Consider the following 24,117-nt stretch of genomic DNA (forward strand, 5'->3'; position numbering starts at 1 on the left):
TTCAAGATTTGAGGAATTTAGACACTACAATGATCCTTGTGAGTACCATAGACGCGTGTATATAAAGTTTTGCCCACCTTAAACTTTATGATTCAGCATTTCTATGCCATTTTGCAGACAGAAAAGTGAAACAGCAGCAGGCTGGCAAGGGCAAAAGACAAATCTGGGGTTAAACTGCGGGACACACTTCAGTGTGTAAACAGGGAGATGTGAGGGGCAGTAATCAGAAAAGCTGTGGCTTTTACCTGCTGTAAATTTACAAAGAAGCAAAGCTGGGCACTGACAAGATTGTTTGGTTTCCCAGGAAAGTCAATAGCCCTGTTCCAGTGAAATGTTTGAACAGTTCCCCACGCCGCGTGCAGGTGCAGCCCGGCCCCGGCCTAGCAGACAGCCACAGGTCAGCATGTCACTGCTCAGGCTAGACAGGCACCGGGCTCAGCTGTAACTGGAAAGTTACAGCTGCTCTGCAGCTCGTGTAAGCACCTCCAGCCCCAGCACAGGCCCCCGGGAGCTGGGCCAGCCCGGCCCAAGCCTATAACTGGGACAGGGGGGAGGGAAAGAGGAGGGGGCAGGAGCCCGCCCCCCTTGTCTCTGGCTGCCCTTTGGATGGTCCAAGGGCCAGTCAGCAGAGTCCCGCTGTCCAAACCTCCGGAGTCGAGTGGGGCCGTGGCCGGTGGCGCTGAGGAGCCGGGCTCGCTGCCCCGTGAGTGCGGCTGGGGTCTGAGGAGGGAGAGTCATGTGCCGCGGGGGTGGAGATTGGGGCTGGGGAGGGGGAGCCCCGGAATGCGCTCGCCTCGCCCCCCATCTGTGCCGAGCCTCAGCCGGGAGCTAGGCTCGCGCAAGGTGCTGGAAAGGCTCCGGGGGGGGGGGAGGAAACTTCCCTTAACTTCGTTCCCTCCCCGCCCTGGTTGCAGAGAGCACGGAGCCCGCGGGCGGCCCCAGCAGCGGCGCTGCATTGGGTTCAACCTGCCTCGTGGCAGCGGCGTGGCCATGCTCTGCTTGTTCCTTCACTGGCCTACGTGAGGGGTTTCCCCTTCCCCGCTGCCTTAGGCCCCTCCTGCTGCAAAGGGGCAGCAATGTCTCTGCTGCAGCTTCATGAAACTTACATGCGTCTACGTGATAGCTACACGTTTTACCGGACCGTCCTGTCGTTGTGCTGACGGTAAAGGCTCCCCAGAAGCAAATGGAACTAGGCCGATTTTCACCAGCTTGTTGGGAGTCTAGCCCCCAGGTTTACTTTATATTAAAAGTATCCGGGGGGTAGCTGTGTTAGTCTGTATCTACAAAAACAACAAGGAGTCTGGTGGCACCTTAAAGACTGACAGATTTATTTGGGCATAAGCTTTCGTGGGTAAAAACCTCACTTCTTCAGATGCATAGAGTGAAAGTTACAGATGCAGGCATTATGTACTGACACATGGAGAGAAGGGAGTTACTTCGCAAGTGGAGAACCAGTGTTGATAGGACCAATTCAATCAGGGTGGATGTAGTCCACTCCCAATAATAGATGAGGAGGTATCAATTCCAAGAGAGGAAAAGCTGCTTCTGTAATGAGCCAGCCACTCCCAGTCCCTATTCAAGCCCAGATTAATGGTGTTAAATTTGCAAATGAATGTTAGTTCTGCTGTTTCTCTTTGAAGTCTGTTTCTGAACTTTTTTTGTTCAATAATAGTGACTTTTAAATCTGTAATAGAATGACCAGGGAGATTGAAGTGTTCACTTACTGGCTTTTGTATGTTACCATTCCTGATGTCCTATTTGTGTCCATTTATTCTTTTGCGGAGGGACTGTCTGGTTTGGCCAATGTACATGGCAGAGGGGCATTGCTGGCACATGATGGCATATATAACATTAGTAGATGTGCAGGTGAATGAGCCCTTGATGGTGTGGCTGATGTGGTTGGGTCCTCTGATGGTGTTGCCAGAGTAGATATGGGGACAGAGTAGGCAACGAGGTTTGCTACAGGGATTGGTTCCTGGGCTGGTGAACATCCTGCACATCTACTAATGTTATATATGGCATCATGTGCCAGCAATGCCCCTCTGCCATGTAGATTGGCCAAACCGGACAGTCCCTCCGCAAAAGAATAAATGGACACAAATCGGACATAAGGAATGGTAACATACAAAAGCCAGTAAGTGAACACTGGTCATTCTATTACAGATTTAAAAGTCACTATTATTGAACAAAAAAAAGTTCAGAAACAGACTTCAAAGAGAAACAGCAGAACTAAAATTCATTTGCAAATTTAACACCATTAATCTGGGCTTGAATAGGGACGGGGAGTGGCTGGCTCATTGCAGAAGCAGCTTTTCCTCTCCTGGAATTGATACCTCCTCATCTGTTATTGGGAGTGGACTACATCCACCCTGATTTGAATTGGCCCTGTCAACACTGGTTCTCCACTTGCAAAGTAACTCCGTTCTCTCCAAGTGTCAGTATATAATGCCTGCATCTGTAACTTTCACTCTATGCATCTGAAGAAGTGAGGTTTTTACTCACAAAAGCTTATGCCCAAATAAATCGGTTAGTCTTTAAGGTGCTACCAGACTCCTTGTTGTTTTTATATTAAAAGGTTTCTCTATTGCATGTGTCACTTGCTTATGGGCCCTCATCTGGGTAGGTTTGAACACAGGCTTTTAAATACTGCAGAAACACTTTAAATAAAAGGATTCTGCCATATATGTCCTTAAACAAATTAACTTCCTTTACTAGCAAAGTTGCAGAGAAAATTATCTAAAATGTTTCCATAGACGTTCACTTAGCTGTGTTTAATGTCTCACCCTTAGGTTGGAATGGAAAAAGAAAGGCAAGTCATAACCACTAGATATTACTATTAATGAAAGCATTGCAAGAGTGAAGATAAATATCTAGGAAGACTAAACCATGATACCTTAGAGATGAATCACAGTAAAACAGTATCTGTGTTCTAACAAATCCTCAGTGAAAGTGCGTGAACTTTACATAATTACCACTGAGAACCTTCTTCTGACCCTAGCAAAATATTAAAGGAATTTATTTTCAACAATAATAAAGATCTCAGTATGCCTCTCCTATATAGTCCAATACAGGTAAATGGAGATTTGGGTCATCCCCTCCAAACATGCACAAACAGAACTAGGAATTTGTATAGGATTCTATTTGAGGGATTAACAGGATGAAAGCAATGAGAACTGTATACACTGGATTTAGATTAAGAATCATGGGACTTTCCCCATGTTCACACTGGCCCTCAGATTCATTTGAATGCCTTGGCCTCAGTCTGTAAGCTGCTATCTCACTTCTAACTTTGTGTCATAGTTCATTTTCTCTCCTCAGGGATTTCCAACAGTGATTATCCCTTGTTTAAGAAACTTGCAGTTGCAGTATCTAAAAGAAAACCGGTCTAGTTTCAATACAGCAAGCAAAACAAACAAACAAAAACATGAAATGTAAGGTCAACTTAAACTCTGTTAAACTAACAGTGAAACCTGTACTAGAGATCATTCTTTGTATTCAGCCAGTTTGCCTAAGGGTCTCTGCCCAAAAGCATCCTCTGAGAAAAGGAGTACAACTCTGCTCCACCTCTTAGGGTATGTCTACACTACGGGATTAATCCGAATTTATATAATTCGAATTTTGGAAACAGATTGTATAAAGTCGAATGTATGCGGCCATACTAAGCGCATTAATTCGGTGGTGTGCATCCATGTACCGGGGCTAGCGTCGATTTCTGGAGCACTGCACTGTGGGTAGCTATCCCATAGTTCCTGCAGTCTCCTCCACCCATTGGAATTCTGGGTTGAGATCCCAATGCCTGATGGGGCCAAAAACATTGTCGCGGGTGGTTCTGGGTATATCCTCCCCCCTCTCCAGGGAAGCAACGGCAGACAACCGTTTCGCGCCTTTTTCCTGGTTGAATAGTGCAGATGCCATACCACGGCAAGCATGGAGCCCACTCAGCTCAAGACAGCAGTCATGAACATTGTAAACACCTCGCGCGTAATCGTGCAGTTTATGCTGAACCAGAACATTCAAAACCAGGCTGTGAGGAGTAGGCTACGGCAGCGCGGCAGTGAGAGTGATGAGGATATGGACATGGAATTCTATCAAACCGTGGGACCCGGTGCTTTGGAGATCATGCTGTTAATGGGGCAGGTTATAGCCGTGGAACGCTGATTCTGGGCCCGGGAAACACGCACAGACTGGTGGGACTGCATATTGTTGCAGGTGTGGGACGATTCCCAGTGGCTGCGAAACTTTTGCATGCGTAAGGGCACTTTCATGGAACTTTGTGTCTTGCTTTCCCCTGCCCTGAAGAATACCAAGATGAGAGCAGCCCTCACAGTTGAGAAGCGAGTGGCGATAGCCCGGTGGAAGCTTGCAACGCCCGACAGCTACCGGTCAGTCGGGAATCAATTTGGAGTGGGCAAATCTACTGTGGGGGCTGCTGTGATGCAAGTAGCCAAAGCAATCACTGAGGTGCTGTTACGAAAGGTAGTGACTCTGGGAAACGTGCAGGTCATAGTGGATGGCTTTGCTGCAAAGGGATTCCCTAACTGTGGTGTGGCGATAGATGGAACCCATATCCCTATCTTGGCACCGGAGCACCAGGTACCCAGTACATAAACCGCAAGGGGTACTTTTCAATGGTGCTGCAAGCACTTGTGGATCACAAGGGACGTTTCACCAACATCAACGTGGGCTGGCTGGGAAGGGTTCATGACGCTTGCGTCTTCAGGAACACTAATCTGTTTAAATGGCTGCAGCAAGGGACTTACTTCCCGGACCAGAAAATGACCGTTGGGGATGTTGAAATGCCAATAGTTATTCTTGGGGACCCAGCCTACCCCTTAATGCCATGGCTTATGAAGCTGTACCCAGGCAGCCTGGACAGGAGTCAGGAGCTGTTCAACTACAGGCTGAGCAAGTGCAGAATGGTGGTAGAATGTGCATTTGGCCGTTTAAAAGGTCGCTGGCGATCGTTATTGACTCGCTCAGACCTCAGCCAAACCAATATCCCCATTGTTATTTCTGCTTGCTGTGTGCTCCACAATCTCTGTGAAAGTAAGGGGGAGACCTTTATGGTGGGGTGGGAGGCTGAGGCAAATTGCCTGGCTGCTGATTACACGCAGCCAGACACCAGGGCGATTAGAAGAGCACACCAGGAAGCGCTGTGCATCAGAGAAGCTTTGAAAACCAGTTTCATGACTGGCCAGGTTACAGTGTGAAATTTCTGTTTGTTTCTCCTTCATGAAAACCCGCCCCCTTTATTGACTCATTCTCTGTAAGGAACCCACCCTCCCCCTTCCCCCAGCTTGCTTTCAAAGGAAATAAAGTCACTATCATTTAAAAATCATGTATTCTTTATTAATTGATTATAAACATAGGGAGAGAACCGACAAGGTAATCTGGGTGAGGTTTGGGAGGAGGATAGGAGGGAAGTAAAAGGCCAGTGAAAAAATTCAATATAATGACAGCCTTTTGGTTGGGCTGTCCACTGGGGTGGAGTGGGAGGGTGCACGGAGCCTCCCCCCCCACGTGTTCTTACACATCTGGGTGAGGAGGATATGGAACATGGTGAGGGGGGAGGGAGGTTATACAGCGGCTGCAGTGGCAGTCTGTTATCCTGCTGCCGTTCCTGAAGCTCCACCAGACGCCGGAACATGTCTGTTTGCTCACGCAGCAGCCCCAGCATTGCAGCCTGCCACCTCTCATCTCGAGCATCCCTCATGACCTCACTTTCACTGGCATCTTTCCTAAATTTAGATACCGTGTCCTTCCACTCATTCAAATGAGCTCTTTCATTGCGGGTGCATTCCATTATTTCCGTGAACATCTCGTCTTGCATCCTCTTCCTCCGCCGCCTTATCTGAGATAGCCTTCAGGACGGAGGAGGGAGGCCTGAAAAATTTGCAGCTGCTGGAGGGAGGGTTGAAAAAAAGGAGAGAAGTTTTTTAAATGATACATTTTACAGAACAATGCTTATACTCTTTCATAGTGAACAACACTATTCACATTACATAGCACATGTGATTTCAGTACAGGGTTGCATTTTCCATCTTAATATTGAGTGCCTGTGGCTTTGGTGTTAGAGATCACAGACGCAGGTCCGGGCAACAGAATTCAGCTTGCATGCGGCCATGGTAAGCCATTGTCTTTCGGCTGGGAGTAGTTATGCTTAGCTACCTCTTAAAAATGTTAATAAAAACAGATAAGTATTATGAATAAACTAACACATTTAGGTGGACTGCATATAATGCAAAAAACTATGCTAATAAACTGGCATTAAACTGCTTGCATATAAAGAATAACAAAGCAGCATGTTGCAATAAAATAAATGTTTATTGTCATGCTGGCACTGCAGCTGTCTTTTTGGATAGCCATATAATTAATGTGAATTGCCAGCTTTGCTTTAAAATTATGCATCAAAAGTTTAGGCCACATGTTGCAGTCCTTTATGATTGAACTAGATGCATCTTAATACATTTTTAATTAAGATCTTTTTTGTGTTCTAGGACAAGATATTTGATACTGCATTGTATGGGACAAGAAGTTCTTAAAAGGAGAAGACATATAGAAAAGGATGTCTCATTTAATCAAAGGAGTTAAAAAATGTTATGGTCTTTCTGTCAGTCAAATGCACAAAGTAACAGGATTTCCATTTAAAACACCCACACTCAAAAGCTTACTAGCCTATAGTGGGCAACAATTAAAAACTTCACGTACATTCTCTAAACTTAGTTCTGAAAATGCAGACTCTTATAGATACATCATAGTTGGAGCTGGATCAGCAGGGTGTGTATTAGGCAGCCGATTGACTGAAGACTCCCTTAGTACTGTTTTACTTTTGGAAGCAGGCCCTAAAGACACCCTTCTAGATAGTAAAAGATTAATGTGGAAGATTCATATGCCTGCTGCATTAACCTATAATCTTTGTGATGAAAAATATAATTGGAATTACCACACAACACCACAAAAGCACCTGGATAATCGAATTATGTACTGGCCCAGAGGTAGAGTGTGGGGTGGCTCCTCATCTCTCAATGCTATGGTGTACATTCGGGGGCACGCAGAAGACTACAATCGATGGCATAGAGAAGGTGCTGTGGGATGGGACTATGAATTTTGCTTGCCTTATTTTAAGAAGGCACAGACTCATGAGCTGGGTCCTAACCTGTACAGAGGTGGGAATGGACCATTGCATGTGTCAAGAGGAAAGACGAACCATCCTCTTCATCATGCATTCCTGGACGCAGCCCAGCAGGCTGGCTATTCTTTCACAGAGGATATGAATGGTTACCAACAAGAAGGATTTGGCTGGATGGATATGACTATACACAGAGGTAAACTTTAAAGAGTTACTTTGGGAGTGTATGTATCTAACCTATACATGGTATTTAAGGGTCAATCTATTTTCCATTGAATTCAATGGGAGTATTTTCATTGACTTCAGAACAGAAGTCTTCCTTTAGAAAGGAGAGAGGATTTCATAATGCTGCTATCAACTGTTTGCATTCATTCCTTTAGTCCTTAAATTTAAAGCTGCTTCTTCTGAACTGTAAATGTGGCACCCCACTATAATTTCTATATAGGAAGAAAGACAAGAAAATGCCTTGAAAATGAAGGAGCAAGAACTATTTTGATGCTTGCAGATGTTAAATAAAAACCTATATTTTGTAGGTCAAAGATGGAGCACAGCTAGTGCTTACCTTCACCCTGCCATAACACGCCCAAACTTGTCCACAGAAGCTAGAACACTTGTAACGAAAATTTTGTTTCAAGGGACAAAAGCCATAGGGGTTGAGTATGTCAAGAATGGGCAAAAGAAAAAGGTAAGAATTTTTTTTCCCTTCCTGAAATAATGGGATCAAAGAAAACTTAGCCTTATTTAACAACAAATAGAAACTAAGACTGACACATCCTTTCTGTACAAAAATTCCACTTTTCAGATGTAATACTGTAGCTCAAAAACACTAATCTGTTTCAAGAATATGATTCTTTGTTAAATAGTTATGTTAGAAAATACCGGTATATTTCCTTTGTATCATTTCAGACATCAGTATATTCTCTATGCTGAAAGAGGGGATGGATGATGAGAGTGTAGAAAGGAAAAGGCTATGCTTGAAATTGGAACCTACGCAGTAGTCATGCACAGTTACAGTGTGTTGGCTATTGTACTGAATTACTAATGTGCTGGAAAAACAATTTAGGAAAATCTGTTAAAACTGAGTATCTTCTATAGAGTCTGAATAGCTCAGGGGATAGATAATGGAACACAGAGTCATTTTTTGTTGCCATTTTTAATCCAGTTAAGGCTAATAATGACTAACTACTATAAGGCACATTCCCAGCTGCGGAATAGACATACCCTAACTGTTTTATTGCTATTTGATGGCCTATATGAAATGGGTTTGTAATTTCACTCCAACTTCCACTGAACAGGCATCCACATCACAGAAACTGTCACAATCAGGGGGACATGCGCTGGCAGTCTCAGCACATAAGCCAAGAATGGAATGGGAGTCAGGACTAAAATGGCCTTTGACATTAGGTCAGGATCGAGGAATATTAGCAAAACAATGAGTAACTGCCATTATTTCTTAGCTTTTCCATGGATAAACAGAAGTCTTCAGTTTCTGGGGCTTTCAGTTCAGTACCTTTCATAAGAAAAGAAGTGCTCTCGGTGAGGGCTTATCTACATAATGAGGTAATGTGCTCTAGGAGGTATGATTTCTAAAGCGGACTAATGTACTGTGCATTATTTAGTCTGCATAGACCCTGCTGGTGCATACTAAAGGTTCCTTAGTGCGCTTTAATGTAGTGCTGTTTCAGATAGCACTATGTTAAAGCACACCAGCAAGGTCTACACAGACCAATGAATACACAACACATTAGTGCACTTTAGAAATCACTCCCCCATAGATTGCATTACCCCACAATGTAGACAAGCCCTTACTCTTCCCTTTTGAATATTACTCCTGATTATTACATATGTAAGTAGGTAATTGCCTGAGATGGATTCAGATATTATTTTAAAATTGTAATAACAAAGGTGAAATGTTGTAATAATAATACACCAAAGGAAAGGAGTGCATAAATCTTGACAATTTGAGTTCACTGAACACAAGAACGGCCATACTGGGTCAGACCAAAGGTCCATCTAGCCCAGTATTCTGTCTTCCAACAGTGGCCAATGGCAGGTTCCCCACAGGGAATGAACAGAACAGGTAATCATCAAGAGATCCATTCCCTGTCGCCCATTCCCAGCTTCTGGCAAACAGAGGCTAGGGACATCATCCCTGCCCATCCTGGCTAATACCCATTGATGGATCTATCCTCCATGAATTTATCTAATTATTTTTTGAACCCTGTTATAGCCTTGGCCTGAGGGATAGCTCAGTGGTTTGAGCATTGGCCTGCTAAACTCAGCGTTGTGAGCTCAGTCCTTGAGAGGGCCATTTAGGGATCTGGGGCAAAAATCTGTCTGGGGATTAGTCCCGCTTTGAGCAGGGAGTTGGACTAGATGACCTCCTGTGGTCCCTTCCAACTCTGATATTCTATGAACATCCTCTGGCAAGGAGTTCCACAGGTTGACTGTGCATTGTGTGAAAAAATACTTCCTTTTGTTTGTTTTAAATCTATTGCCTATTAATTTCATTTGGTGACCCCTAGTTCTCGTGTTATGAGAAGGACACTTCCTTATTTACTTTCTCCACACCAGTCATGATTTTATAGACCTCTATCATATCCCCCCTTAGTCATCTCTCTTCCAAGCTGAAAAGTCCCAGTTTTATTAATCTCTCCTCATATGGCAGCCTGTTGTGGTCAAAGACACCCACACAATGATTTTAGTTCAAAGACTCAAGCCTGAGGCCAGTTTATTGACATACATACCAGTGCACTGGGGTGCAGTCCGAAGACTGACACCCCGAGGACCGCTCGCAGGCGGGCTTTTATTTCGTCAAACCGCAAGCAAAGTACAAACAATACGTCATGAGTTAAGAAATTAGGGTTGGGGTTAGTCCCTCCCCTAAACCTCGAGTTAAGAAACTAGGGTCAGGGTCATTCCCCACCCCACCCAGGTACCTTCCTCATTTTTCTGAGAATTGGATGTTTATTTGGGTAGAGGGGCGCTTGGTGGTTTTCCCCAGAGGTGGTACTTGGCACCAGTTTGGGTACATTTCTCAAGACACATGTTATTTTCCGGGGTCTTTTGGTTAAAGATTGGGGGGGGGGTTCATGGGACGCCTAAAGAGGATCTATGATTGGCTATTTTTGCAGATAGCTGGAATCACGGAGTGGGTCACAGATCACCCAAAGGAGAAGCTGCATGAGTCAAGAAATTGCATTTAGCTAAAGTTACCTATTGCTTCACACAAGTGGTTATTATATTTCATTAGTCATGAACATATTTCATTAGTGCTGCTGCTGGGGCTTTTTTATTCTTTGCCTCCTTGCCCCCTCCCTCCTCTGGTCATGACCCTTGACCGAGTTTGGCAGGGAATTGTGCAGTCTAGTCTAGTTCAGGCCCTGGCCTGTACTGCTTTGTGTATGGGTAGTTAGCATAACAGATCTCTGTTGGAGGGTTTATTTTGAGGCCTTTAGATTCACAGCTCTGGCTATTAAAAAGAAGGCCCCCTGCTCTATTTCCCCACAAGCCGTTCCATACTGCTAATAATTTTTGTTGTCCTTTTCTGAACCTTTTCCAATTCCAATATATCTTTTTTGAGATGGAGCGACCACATCTGCATGCAGTATTCAAGATGTGGGCGTACCATGGATTTATATAGAGGCAATATGATATTTTCTGTCTTATTATCTATCCCTTTCTTAATGATTCCCAACATTCTGTTTGCTTTTTTGACTGCCGCTGCGCATTGAGTGGATGTTTTCAGAAAACTATCCACAATGACTCCAAGATCTCTTTCTTGAGTGGTAACAGCCATCCCAGACCCCATCATTCTATATGTACAGCTGGGACCATGTTCTGTAATGTGCATCACCCCGCACCTATCAACACCAAACTTCATCTGCCACTTTGTTGCCCAGTTACCCAGTTTTGAGAGATCCTTCCATAACTCTTCGGAGTCTGCCTGGAACTCAACTATCTTGAGTAGTTCTGCATCATCTGCAAACTCCGACACTCTACCTTCCACCCCTCCTTCCAGATCATTTATGAATATGTTAAACAGGCCTGGGCCCAGTACAGACCCCTGGGGGACACCACTATTTACCTCTCTCCATCCCGAAAACCGACCATCCATTCCTACCCCTCGCTTCCCATTCTCCAACCACTCACCAATGCAAGAGAGAATCCTCCCTCCCCTCCTTTGACTGCCCACTTTGCCCAACGCACCTTGTCAAAGGCTCTCTGAAAATCCAAATACACTATATCCACTGGATCCCCTTGTTCCCCTGCCCGTTGACCCCCCTCAAAGAATTCTAGTAGATTGGTGAGGCATGATTTCCCCCCACAAAAACCATGTTGACTATTCCCCCAAAAACCATGCTCATTCATGTGTCTGACAATCACGCTCACCACCATAGCTTCAACCAGTTTGCCCGGCACTGAAGTCAGGCCCACCGGCCTGCAACTGCCGGGGTCACCTCTTTCAAAAATCGGCATCACACTAACTATCCTTCAGCCACCTGGCACAGATGCTGATCCAAATGATAGGCTACAGACAACAGTGAGTAGTCCTGCAATATCACACCCGAGTTCCCCCAGAACTCCCAGGCGAATACCATCTGGCCCCGCTGACCCACTGTTCAGTCTATCAACCTATTCCAAAACCCCCTCCAACTTCACCCTAATCTGGGACAGCTCCCCAGACCAGCACCCAAAAAGAATGGGCCCGGGAATCTCCCCCACATCCTCAACCGTGAAGACCAATGCAAATAATTCATCCAGCTTCCCCACAACCATCTTATCATTCCTGAGTGCTCCCCCAGCATCCCGAACGTCTGAAGTTCATTATACCCACAGGAATCAATATGCAGAGAGTGTTGGGTGACTGAACATCTGCTAAATGTTAAAAGATAATATGAATAAACTATTCTTTGATCTGCTAAAGCACAGAACATGTCTATTCTTTTAAGCCAATTAGAATGATGCTTTCCATTAATAATGCAGGGCAAAAGTTGCAGAATTCTCATTGACTTTGATGGGAGCCCCATATGTGTCAGAGAGGAGAAGTTGGCTAGAAACAGCACCTGTCACTTTACTGAGCAATTTACTTACATGAACATGAATAATCTTTCATTATTATAGAGAAGGTGTTGTGATGAGAACGATAACACAGGACAAGTGTACTTTTATTAGTTTTGGCCCTGAAAATAAAGTACTAGATACAGGAACATCATGTGTACCATATATAAATATTGATATGATTTGGTGTGCTAGTTGAGCAAATGATGGGTATCAGGAGACCCAGAATCTATTCCAATCTCTGCCACTGATTTCCTGTCTGACCTTGGAAACATCACTTAATCTCTCTGCTCAGTTATTAGTTATTATTATAAGTGCAAGAAATTGTTTTCTCTCTCTCTGCTCAGTTATTATATATTTTTTAATGTATTAGGGCCAAATGTGCTTTTAAAAACTTCAGCTACACAAGTCTTATTCAATATCTTTTCTTACATGCTCCTGGAAAGAGAGCGCTCTGATTCCTCTGTCATTCTACCACAGTGACTGGTTTTTATTTTCTGCCATTTCTAATTCAAGTGCAAGGGCTCTAGAAAAATGCACGCTTTTGGGAAAACTAAATTGGGATCTGTATGACAGTTTCAAAATTTAACTTTCAGCTTGATTTCATTAAAAGTAAAAGCTTGCAAGAGTAAAGGTGACCTGCTAAAGGCAAAGAAATATGATACTATCCTTTCTTGCTTTATGATACATAAAAAAGACACCACAGTTTCTCCCTCCACACCACTGCTTTTTTAACATTAGAAATTCAAGTCATCTCCCCTGTTTTTTTCTGGGAGATTCTAAGGATGACAGGAGAACTAATAGTTTTCTGACATCAGAGAAATTATGCAAAGAAGCCTGATTGAGAAGAGAAATGATTTTTATAGACTATTTAAAATTCTGTGTTATATTTGTTTTTAGTTAACAACTATTGAAATCAAACAGTTAGGAAAAACTATTTGATTGTTGATGTTTCCTCGGTCTTCCCTTTTAAGTGAAGATTTAGGGCCTGATCCAAAGCACATTAAAGTCCATAATATCCCCATTGATTTTAATGGACATTGGATATGGCCTTAAGAAAGCTCCCAGTCATTTAAGAAGTCCTGCCGCAAAAACAAAGAAGATGGCCTTGATAGTCCTGGTATTTTTTAGGTAAAAAAAATCAAGCAAACAAAGAATATTTAAGGGGGTTGGGAATGCTTTCAGGCTTTTTTTATATATCAAACTGTATATGTGTGTGTACATATATAAGGGACCAACTTGATTGTTTTTCCTCTGAGGTCATCTTTAAATGCACTACATGACTATATACAACGTGAATTACGAGCTATGAATGTTTATGCAGCAGGGTTGCACTGGGTATATACTCAAGTCCTGAGATGATTTGAACCCATGACCTAGAGCAGAGATAAGAGTACTCATTTGGAAACAGTGTGATTTGAAACAAGCCCCATTTTCATTAGGAAACAATAATGTGAACACATCCTTCATTACACAGTGACTCACGGATGGTTCTCTGGAACTATTTTTGTGTACATTGTGCAATGCACCTTAGAGATTTTGCATAGCTGCTGTTTTACGAACCAGTTCAATAAATCTGAATGTTTTGTGTATTAGTTCTACCGTACTAGACATTTGTCCAGGGCAGAAAATACAAGGGGGGAGCAAAATGTCATCACTGGGTGTGCCAGCAGTAACATCAGATGAGTAGTGTGAAAACAATTAATAAAAATCAAACTTTTTGTAAGTTTTGTTTTGTTCTATCAGTCAGAAAGGAAATAGGAATAGTAAAAGTAAATGGTACTTAGCATACTGGTATTCCCTGTATATATGAAGGAAAAATCAAGTTGGTCATTTTTAGAGGACTACAGAACCATGCTTAAAATGCCACAGCTAAAATTAAAGTGGAGACGCACTGTAGAGTCTTAAATTCTACAAAAGTAAACACTGGGCTTAAATTCTAGTGTCTGCAGATGAGCAATACAAGAGCTACCTTCTTGAACTCTTTCATGGCATTTGCTTTGCAAGTTATGAAAGTGATGAAAGGATGTCAAAGTTGCATCACTTGCCAATTGCTCAATGTATGCTCAGTGATGCTAGATGAGATGTATTCCAGTATATTGAGCACCAGTGCAGTGTTAATTTTACAACATTCTGTAGCTCAAACAAGGAGTAGTAGTAGCTTTAGGATTTGTATCAGATTTAAATGGTCTTTGTTTCTTCTTCCCTATGTGAATACACTCCTGTTCGTCCCTTTACATGTATTTCATGTAATCTAGTCACTTTTAAGTTTCTTGAATATTTCTTTCCTAATCTCCCCACTATGCAAAAGTTTGAATTTATTTAAGATGTTAACCATCTTCCCCAATGTTTATAGCACTTTCTCTGGCCCTAAGATCTCAAATATCTAATGGCAAAATTCTGCTCTTGCTATTCTGAACCTTATAATGGAGAGTGCTGGACATGTGGAGAGTTCCTGAGCCATTTTGTTAATATAAGCAGGGCCGGTGCAACCCATTAGGTGACCTAGGCGGTTGCCTAGGACACTACAATTTGGGGGTGGCGACCGCCACGGTATTTCGGCGACGGGACCTTCCGCCGCCTCTGTGGGGTTGGCATTTCGGGGCGGGACCTTCCACCGCCTAGGGCGGCAGAAAAGCTGGCGGCGCTCCTGAGTATAAGGCAGGATGATTTCAGGGGTCTTGGGGAGAAATGTGCTCTGTAGCAAACCTTAATGGTCTTCTAAACAGACTGAGCTCCCCCTAAGCACCTGCTGCCAAAGGCAGAATTTCCAACCTTGCCTGGAGAGCAGTCCCCTTGGAGACATGGTTTCCTGTTGGACACATTCACGGCTCCCCTGTCTAACAATGAAGAGAGTGATAAACCGGACTTGGAGTTCTGTCTAGCTGCTGACTGGATGTGATGGAGATGAGGAAAGGAAGAGCAACCTGCACCCTTTTCTCCAACTCTTCATAAGACAGGGCAGGATTTTGCCCTAAATCTGCAGTGCTAATTTGACAACTGAGAGCAAGAGAAAACAAATGAATATCATCCATGAAGTTTATGGGTGGAAAGAGTCACAGAGCAGATGCTGAAGATGTTAGATAATGAATGTCCACCCACTAGGTACTGATGAGATAAATAGGTTAACCTCTGAGGACCTCAGCTAATGGTTAGCAGCTTAAGAGGTAACCAGCTGAGAGATGCACATTCTTTAGGTTGTTTAATGAAAAAACAGAATGTACAAATACCTATAGGAGCTCCTTGCTATAGCACATAGCTATGTGGGGCAGGGGGAGTGGGGAATCCATAAGACCACAAGGGCTGTGAAACCAGCTGGACTGAGGATGTGACAATGCTTGAAGAGAGACTTTGTTGAGCTAACATATTACAGAATGCCTCAGAGTGTAAAGTCTTTTTCAGGATTTTAAATTTATTAATTTAATTAGTGAAAATGGAACAGGCTCTGGCTGTTTCCTTGCTTGAAGTTACTGTAGATCTCTGTTCTGGAAAGAACAGCGCAAGTGTACTGCCAATCATGTTATTTGATAAATTGAATGCTTGTGTACCCTACAGTCTTAATAGATTACAAAACTTTGTTCAGTTCACACTGTGTTCCAATGTGACAGCTTAGTTATTTCTGTCCAGAGAAACTTATATCAAGCAAGGTGAGCAAAACATCTGGAATAATAAAGATGGATGCTGGTATGATTCCAAAGAAACAGAGTATCTTTAAAAAAAAAAAAGCTCTTGGAAATATTGGTTGTGGTCTAAAATCAAACCTGTAATAATCTTCTTTAAAATTTATTTTTAATTTTCAGGCGCTTGCCAGTGAGGAAGTGATTTTAAGTGGAGGTGCCATAAATTCCCCACAGCTACTTATGTTGTCTGGGGTTGGAAATGCAGATGACCTCAAAAAATTAGGGATCCCTGTTGTTTGTCACCTTCCTGGTAATCTTTTTATTGGTTTTATCTTTCAACTCCCTCAGGGTCTGATCCAGAGCCCATTGAAGTCATTGGAATGACTCCCATTAACTTCAGTGGCCTTTAGATCAGGCTCTATGGACCCAAACCAACTAACATTATAGTCAATGGAAAGACTCCCATTGACTTTAATGGAAGTTAGAAAAACCTCTTTTATACATTGCACCTCTCCATGTAATGGTGTCCAATATCCATTCCTTTCTGAACCTATGCCCGTAGATAACTTATTTTAAAGCAAAGAAGCGGTGTGTATCACTGATAATTTTTAAATTAGAGCTATACATTCTCTTTGATCCACAGCAGATTGCCTACTGATAATAATGAGAGTTTTATATAAAGATGTAGGGTAGAACATGGACCTTATGTAGTAATTAAACTTTTCTAGCTAAAAGTTATCATTGCATTCAGAAATTATGCCTACCGCTTTTAGGACCAGAACTATTTCTGCCATTTGTTTATATGGCTACTTGCATGCTCCATTTTCCTGTGTGTGCTCAAGCAAATTAAACACTCAATTGCATACCTAAATTATTTGAAAATCATATTCAAATTATTATTGTTAAGTCTAAGAGTCAACACACCATGAGGAATAATGTAGGGAGTTTTTCCTTGCATTCTGCACAATCTGGCATATGGCCTGAATAAATACCTTAAATTAAGCATGTGGCAATTCTCAAAAAAGGGGCATATTTTTGGAATTTAATGTGCCCACCCTATACATACCCACATTGTATGTACTTTGAAAGCTTATTTTATGTACATTTAGATGAAGTGTGATGTAGAACTGCCAACTGGTGCCGTAAGCCTGTAGATGAGGTGAAACAATGATACCCACAATGAGAAAATATCATTTTTACACAGTTCCAAAAACACTGTAACATGCCTGACAACATTTTGTACAGTGTAAGTTAACTTCAATACCTTAATTGTGTTTATTGATCAAAGCTACCAAATAACAACCCCTGAATAGGGGCCTCCTAGTAGGGGGTCTAAACCACTGCCCTGGGCTACTTCCTACCACTATCCCTTCAGTTTGGAGCATGGGCCCCGTAGTCCAATTCACTGGGGTGGCTTGCCTCCAGTAGCACCCCTTTGTGGACCTCGCATGGTGCCCTGCCATAGTCCCAGGCTCTTTTGGGGAGGACAATCCCCACAGTGTCTCTGTACTTCAGTCAGCTCAGTTGCCAGAGGCTCCTAGGTCTCCTCCACAGTCTCCTTCATCCAGGGAGACAGTGTTTACTCCCTGGTGACTGCCTTGGCTGGCAGGCTAGTAACCTTTCCTCTCAGGTAGGGTGGCAGTTAACTCCTACCTCTTTGCAAGTCAGCACTGAACTGAGCCAGGCTCTCATCTTTTCTCCTTCCTCCAGGCCTGCATTGGCTGCAGGTATAATGGGGCAGGGCTAGCTGAGCCCAACAGCTCTCTAACTCCTGCCATGCTGGCGGGTAGTTTCTCCGCTTCATCACAGTCCCGAATTGATTTACCATGAAAAAGTACTTGAGAAAATAAACGCCTGTCACCTACAGTGAACGCTGTCTGAATTCTCTCCTGGTGTCTTTTAAAACTTTATCTTGTGATGTCCTACCAATACCAAGTGACGCTAATATTGTTCTCATTCAGGTGATTCCATTTTGGAGTGGTTTCAACCACAAGCTTGCAACAAAGAAGAGAACCTACCCAGCAGTTGCATATTCACCTATTATGGATGCCAAACCAGCTGACATGGCCACAGTCTATACTACTGTGCTGAAATGTCAGCAACTGTAGGACAGCAGCCTTCCGTTCATCATGGATCAGCAGCTGTATGCTGTAGCTCAGCAAGTGAAATGGACTCTCCAACTGAACTTGGTATCAATGTGATTCACCTGGATGGTTTTCACACCCAGTGCTGTTTTATTGCATGTATTACGAAATTTTGGGGAGACACAGGATTGCTAAACCTTCTTGTTGATACTGATGTGTGTGCTACTTGTAATGCAGATCAAATGCTTGCAGCTAGGCAATTCAGCTTTTCTCTACGGGTATGTCTACACTGCAGTGAAAAACCTGCTGCTGGCCTGCCTCAGCTGACTCAGGCTAAGGGTATTGTAGTGTAGACGTTCGGGCTCAAGCTGGAGCTGACACCCTCCCCCCTTGTCAGGTCCCAGAGGCCAGAATGTCTGCACCACAATTAAACAGCCCCTTAGCCTGAGCCCAGTCAGATGACGTGGGCCAGGAGTGGGTGTTTAATTGCATAGGGTATAGACATACCCCTATGGCTTGGCTCTAGCATTAGAGGCCCTGAGTGCTCCGAAACCTTATTCATTTGTTAAATTGTGTGAGCAGGAAGGAGGTACTCATGTAGTTCCAGCATTTGTCTGGTAAATGTTGGCTCACACTCAAAAGGTGTCTGAGTCTGAAGACTCAACAGTCCTTACAACATGTCATTAAAGAGCTTGTTGGTGCTGTAATTCAGCATGTGCTATCACTACTGAAGGACTTTCAGATATGGGGGTATGCCCAGTCTCCTACATTCAAGGTCTGGGATCATTTTCACCAGGTTATGTAGACACTACATCTAAATGTCCATGCAGAGTGAGTGTATAATTGGAAACTTCACATGACACAGCACATCCTGCTTCTTTATTGCAAACAGAGACAACTATGCCAGATGGATATCAAGCTACATTTTTGATATGTTAAAATTTCCCTGAAGTAGTATACACTGCTTTTGAATCTGGGGGGAATTTGCTGTATGTCAGACTTCTGTTTTTTTCAGTTGAATTTGGAGTGACATGGGAACAGGGAAAACTGTTCTCAAAGACTCAAAGGGCAGTAGTGGGATTGTAATACTGACAAGAAAGAAGCCAGCCCTTGTCAGATGGACACTCACATGACATGTCCTGAGTGAATATGCAAAAGCTATGAGAGAAAGAAGTGGCCTAACGAGAAGTAGTGAAGACTTATTTCACAAACAAGTCCTTGTTTTTGCACTGAAAAGGAATGAAAAGCATTTTACAGCTCTTACCAACCATGTCATCAGCAATATGACAAACCCATTTGACTCTGAGTCACATCCAGAGATGATTATCACCATATCTAATGGATTCCATGTACCATCAGATGTACATGAGTCTCTCCTGAAAATAGCAGATGTTGTTGAAGAACAAATGGAGAGATTTGTGAGAGGTGCACTTGATTCTGATTGGATTCGTAACTTCATCAGCCCAGTCAAGAAATCTGGCACCAAACATTTGTTGACATGAACAAGAAGACTAAATTTAAGCCTGCCCAGGGAGGGATTATCACAGCAGCTATGAGTCCAGAAATTATTTTCTGCAGAGCCCTGTCCTTAGCAAGATGCAAAGATGCTGTTTCAATGATAACTGTTCTTAGTCACCAAGGATCTGTGCCTATGTTCCTCTTGCATGCTGATGGAACAATGAGAAGAACAGACAAAGTTGAATTAGGGCAGTGGTTCCCAAACTTGTTCCGCCGCTTGTCCAGGGAAAGCCCCTGGCAGGTCGAATTGGTTTGTTTACCTGCTGCGTCCGCAGGTTCGGCCGATCGTGGCTCCCACTGGGCGCAGTTCACCACTCCAGGCCAATGGGAGCTGCTGGAAGCAGCGGCCAGTACATCCCTCGGCCCGCGCCGCTTCCAGCAGCTCCCATTGGCCTGGAGCAGCGAACCGTGGCCAGTGGGAGCCGCGATCGGCCGAACCTGCGGACGCGGCAGGTAAACAAACTGGCCCGGCCCACCAGGGGCTTTCCCTGCACAAGCAGCGGAACAAGTTTGGGAACCACTGAATTAGGGCATCAGCGGGAAGCTCAAGCTGAAAGGATCCATGAGCTAATAGCATGTGACAAAGAAACCACAGGGTATATCAGAGATGCCATGGCTGGTCATACAAAAGATGGCTGGAGACAAATTCCACACTTTTAGTGAATTGGCTGCTGAATACCTGAGGCAGGTCCTAAAAGGATTTGACAAAGCTAATTCTGTAATCAAAGTCTTTGACAGATAATGACAACAGTAACTCTGTGAAAACTGCAGAAAAACAGTGCCAGACAGGATCTAATGTTGGATGCAAGAAATACCAGGTGATTGGTGGATGTCTGTGCCTCCATGGAAGAAGTTTCTAAATGTGGCATCCAACAAGCATTCATTTGAAAATTCCTCTGTGAATATATGGTTCAAAGTGAACCTGAGGGTGTAGGAGCACACCCAACACAAATACTCCTTCTTGCTGAGGCTGAAGTAGGAAAGTCCATCATCAGCAGAAGAAGTGAAGGTGCTGAAGAAGCCCAAGACTTGTACAGTACTCAAGAGGAAGCTGTATGTGCCCATATAGCTTTTGGGTCTCTTGGTGTCAAAGGAACTATAGGAATAGGTCACTTAACATAGATGTTTTGGTACTTGCTGTTCACTACTTTCCGAAAGTGGAACCTATAGATAATGTGGATTGAAACAGGCAACATTACCAACACAACTGACAAGTGTTGCTTCATACCTGTGTATGCAATTTATGATGCACTCACTCCTGACTTCTGCAACATACTTCTTGCTGTATATGTATTAACAGGATGTGACTGCCTGTCATTCCTGTTTGATATTGAGGAAAAAAATCTGTGTTTAATGTCAAAACAAAGGTTCAGAGATCTTGCCAAATCAGGATAGAGTGATGGACAAGTTGTAATTTCTGCAGCAAGGAAGTTGGTAGCACTGCTATATGATGAGAGTGAGAAAGATCATGTCAAAAGAGTAACTTGGCAAACAAAGATTTGCATATCTTTGCAGATAGGTAAACCAGATACTGGATCACCATTGCAACATGGATGGAAAAATGTGGCTGATGAACTACTTCCTGGATTCTTCAACGGACCATGGCATCTGAGTTTCTAGAAGACCTTGTTTGAGCCTGTATCAGTAGGGATCACAGAAGAATCAACTGTGTCTGTAGTTAGAACAATCTTCCCTGTATAGAACTGTGTACCTGCCAAGGCAGTGAAGACTGTGGTCACCCACCACTCTCAACAGAGATCATAATGATGAACAAGATGATGATAATGTTGACTAGAAGTGTCACCAGCGTTACTACATTTCAATGATATCTCTACAAATTATTAGACTTTGTTTTACCCTGTAGATCAGAGGTAGGCACGCGTGCCGAAGGAAGCATGCAAGCTGATTTTCACTGGCACTCACACTGCCCGGGTCCTGGCCACCAGTCCGGGGAGGCTCTGCATTTTAATTTAATTTTAAATGAAGCTTCTTAAACATTTTAAAAACCTTATTTACTTTACATACAACAATAGTTTAGTTCTATAGTATAGACTTATAGAAAGAGACCTTCTAAAAATGTTAAAATGTATTACCTTAAATCAGAGTGAATAAACGAAGACTCGGCACACCACTTCTGAAAGGTTGCCGACCCCTGCTTTAGATTGTTCTTGTGATGCATGGAGGTCACAAAGAAATTCCGTTGTATGTCTTGAAATAATACATAGCCATTAAACTAACAGAAACAAATGCACATATTTCAAAGTGGTCATTTTAATGTGTTGATGCTGTCATTGTTTATCCCCCTTTCTGAGGTAATGGCACCACTTGACAGCTCCACATTATATCTCATCTTAAAGTAGACATCATAAAACGATATATGATGTGAGTGTGTGTAAACAGGGTACATTAACTTGACTAAATTGGTGGTGTCTGCTGCTTGCCTAAATGGGCTGGACTAGGTCCAGGGTCCAGGGTGTTTGACACCACTGCCTTTGTAAGAGGTTATTTCAGTTTCCATTCAGGGTAGTTTATAGAGGAAAATGTACCTGCTTGTATATAACATTTACAGTTTACCTGTATATAATTTCTTCTTGGTTTTGTTTGTTTGTTTGTTTGTTTGTATCAGGAGTAGGCCAGAATCTTCAAGATCATTTAGAAGTGTACATACAGCAGGAGTGCACCAAACCTATTACTCTCTACAAAGCACAAAAGCCTGTTAACATGGCAAAGATTGGTTTAGAATGGCTTTGGAAATGTACAGGTATGAAAAAAAATGTGAAACTGTCCCACTGTTCAGTTCTATAGGATTACCAAATTTGGCTTTTAGCTGAATTATATATGTCAGAATCCCAGAGTGTCTTTCCGATGAAGCTTTATTACCACTAATTCTGCAGAAACTGGAGATTTTAAAAAATGAATTCAAATGGGGGGCAGACTGTGCAGTTTCCTTAGCTTTATTCTGCTTTGTTTTTTCCAAATTAGAATTTATTTTAACAAATGTAATGTTTATTGTAACAAATGAGGTTGAGATGCACTTTTTTTGTAGCATTTATTTTCCTGCCCTTAAATTCAGGCAGGGAATGTTTGCATGTTGCTAAATGTTTGCATTTATGCCTAACTTTCATTTTGGGTTATGTTCCGTACTTAAATCTGTGGGCCACTGAGAAAAGCTACTGTAAAAAGTGAAGTCAGAAAATGATGTATTAAGACAGTGGTTCTCAAAGCCGGTCCGCCGCTTGTTCAGGGTAAGCATCCTGGTGGGCCAGGCTGGTTTGTTTACCTGCTGCATCCGCAGGTTTGGCCGATCGTGGCTCCCACTGGCTGCGGTTTGCTGCTCCAGGCCAATGGGGGCTGCAGGAAGGGTGGCCAGCACGTCCCTCGGCCCACACCGCTTCCCGCAGCCCCTATTGGCTTGGAGCGGCGAACCACGACCAGTGGGAACCGCAATCGGCCGAACCTGCAGATGCGGCAGGTAAACAAACCGGCCTGACCTGCTAGGGGCTTTCCCTGAACAAGTGGTGGACCGGTTTTCAGAACCACTGATCTAGTGGGGGGGCACAGAGGTTTAAAGAGGTGCTATACAGTAGCGTGGAGGGGAAGCAGGGTCTGCAAGTGGGTGTCAGGGGGCAGGGAGTGGGCAGAGCCTTTGCTCTACCCCCTCTAGGCACCTGGTGCATCTGGGAGCATGCACTGGACTGGGTATCTAGCTGCCACAGCTTATTCTCTCCCTCAACCAGCGGGCACTCCCAGTGACAATCTCCCACCTAAGCTGCTTCAGAAGCATTGCAACAGTGCACTGCCCTTCATATTAAGCAACTTGTAACATCCCATTCTACCCCAAAGAAAATGGAGAATATTTAGGAAGCTGGAGACACCTTGGGATTTTTTTGAAGTCAAACACATTTTACATTTATTTAGTGATCAACATGATGAAAATAATGTACATTGCACAAGTTATAAGTTAATTGTATATGGATTTGCACCCCTCACAGTTTCACTGTCTTTGATTGACATAATTATGTGCATTGCACAAGTGGAAAGGTGTATGGGGCATGGAGAAATGGTTCGGAAACAAGGATTTTAAAAATACACATTTTTCTTACCTTTCGAATATTTTAGAATTTTTCTTTCTTTCTTTCTCAATCTCTAGGAGATGGAGCTACTGCCCACTTAGAATCTGGTGGGTTTATTAGAAGTCGGCCAGATGTTCCTCATCCAGACATTCAGTTCCATTTTCTTCCTTCTCAGGTGATTGATCATGGACGTGTTGCTTCCCAGCTGGAAGCTTACCAGGTCAGTGGTTCAAGGACACAAATTAGCAATGTCCTGAATTAGCAAGGAGATTTACAGTTTATTGGAAACATTAATAGTAGTACAGTGATCAAGTTACAGATAGTTCAGTATTGTGTAAAAGATGTGACTTAATTGCCTACATTGCAAAAATATTTACATATTTTATTTGTTGCTGGTGCCAGAATAATTTTACTCTTTATCTTTGGAAAAATACGCAATAAGTTTTTTAGGGGTTATGAACCTGATTCTGTGTCATTGTCATCAGTAGTACATGATCGAATTCTATATTATAATATTTTGTTTTCCCTTTAACTACTTAGTAATTTCTCTTTCTGTTATATCAATATGTAATGTAGATTCAAAAGTCTGTAGTTCATACTGTGAAACTGTTACTATATACATCTGTTTTCTT

At 43.0% G+C, this 24,117-nt stretch overlaps 1 protein-coding gene across 2 annotated transcripts in view; it reads left to right on the top strand.

Annotated features, from left to right (window-relative positions):
- The first annotated feature begins 588 nt into the window (after positions 1-588).
- CHDH (choline dehydrogenase) overlaps positions 589-24,117 on the top strand; it is a 28,816-nt gene continuing 5,287 nt past the window's right edge. For both annotated transcript variants that reach the window (XM_034776629.1, XM_034776628.1), the window contains exons 1-6: positions 589-703; positions 6,498-7,325; positions 7,663-7,814; positions 15,991-16,120; positions 22,039-22,173; positions 23,563-23,705. In XM_034776629.1, coding sequence (XP_034632520.1) covers positions 6,566-7,325; positions 7,663-7,814; positions 15,991-16,120; positions 22,039-22,173; positions 23,563-23,705 — 1,320 coding nt within the window. In that variant the 5' untranslated portion in view covers positions 589-703; positions 6,498-6,565. The remainder of the gene's footprint in view (positions 704-6,497; positions 7,326-7,662; positions 7,815-15,990; positions 16,121-22,038; positions 22,174-23,562; positions 23,706-24,117) is intronic.

The sequence above is a fragment of the Trachemys scripta genome, chromosome 7 (assembly GCF_013100865.1).
Source record: "Trachemys scripta elegans isolate TJP31775 chromosome 7, CAS_Tse_1.0, whole genome shotgun sequence".
NCBI classification, from domain to species: domain Eukaryota; kingdom Metazoa; phylum Chordata; order Testudines; family Emydidae; genus Trachemys; species Trachemys scripta.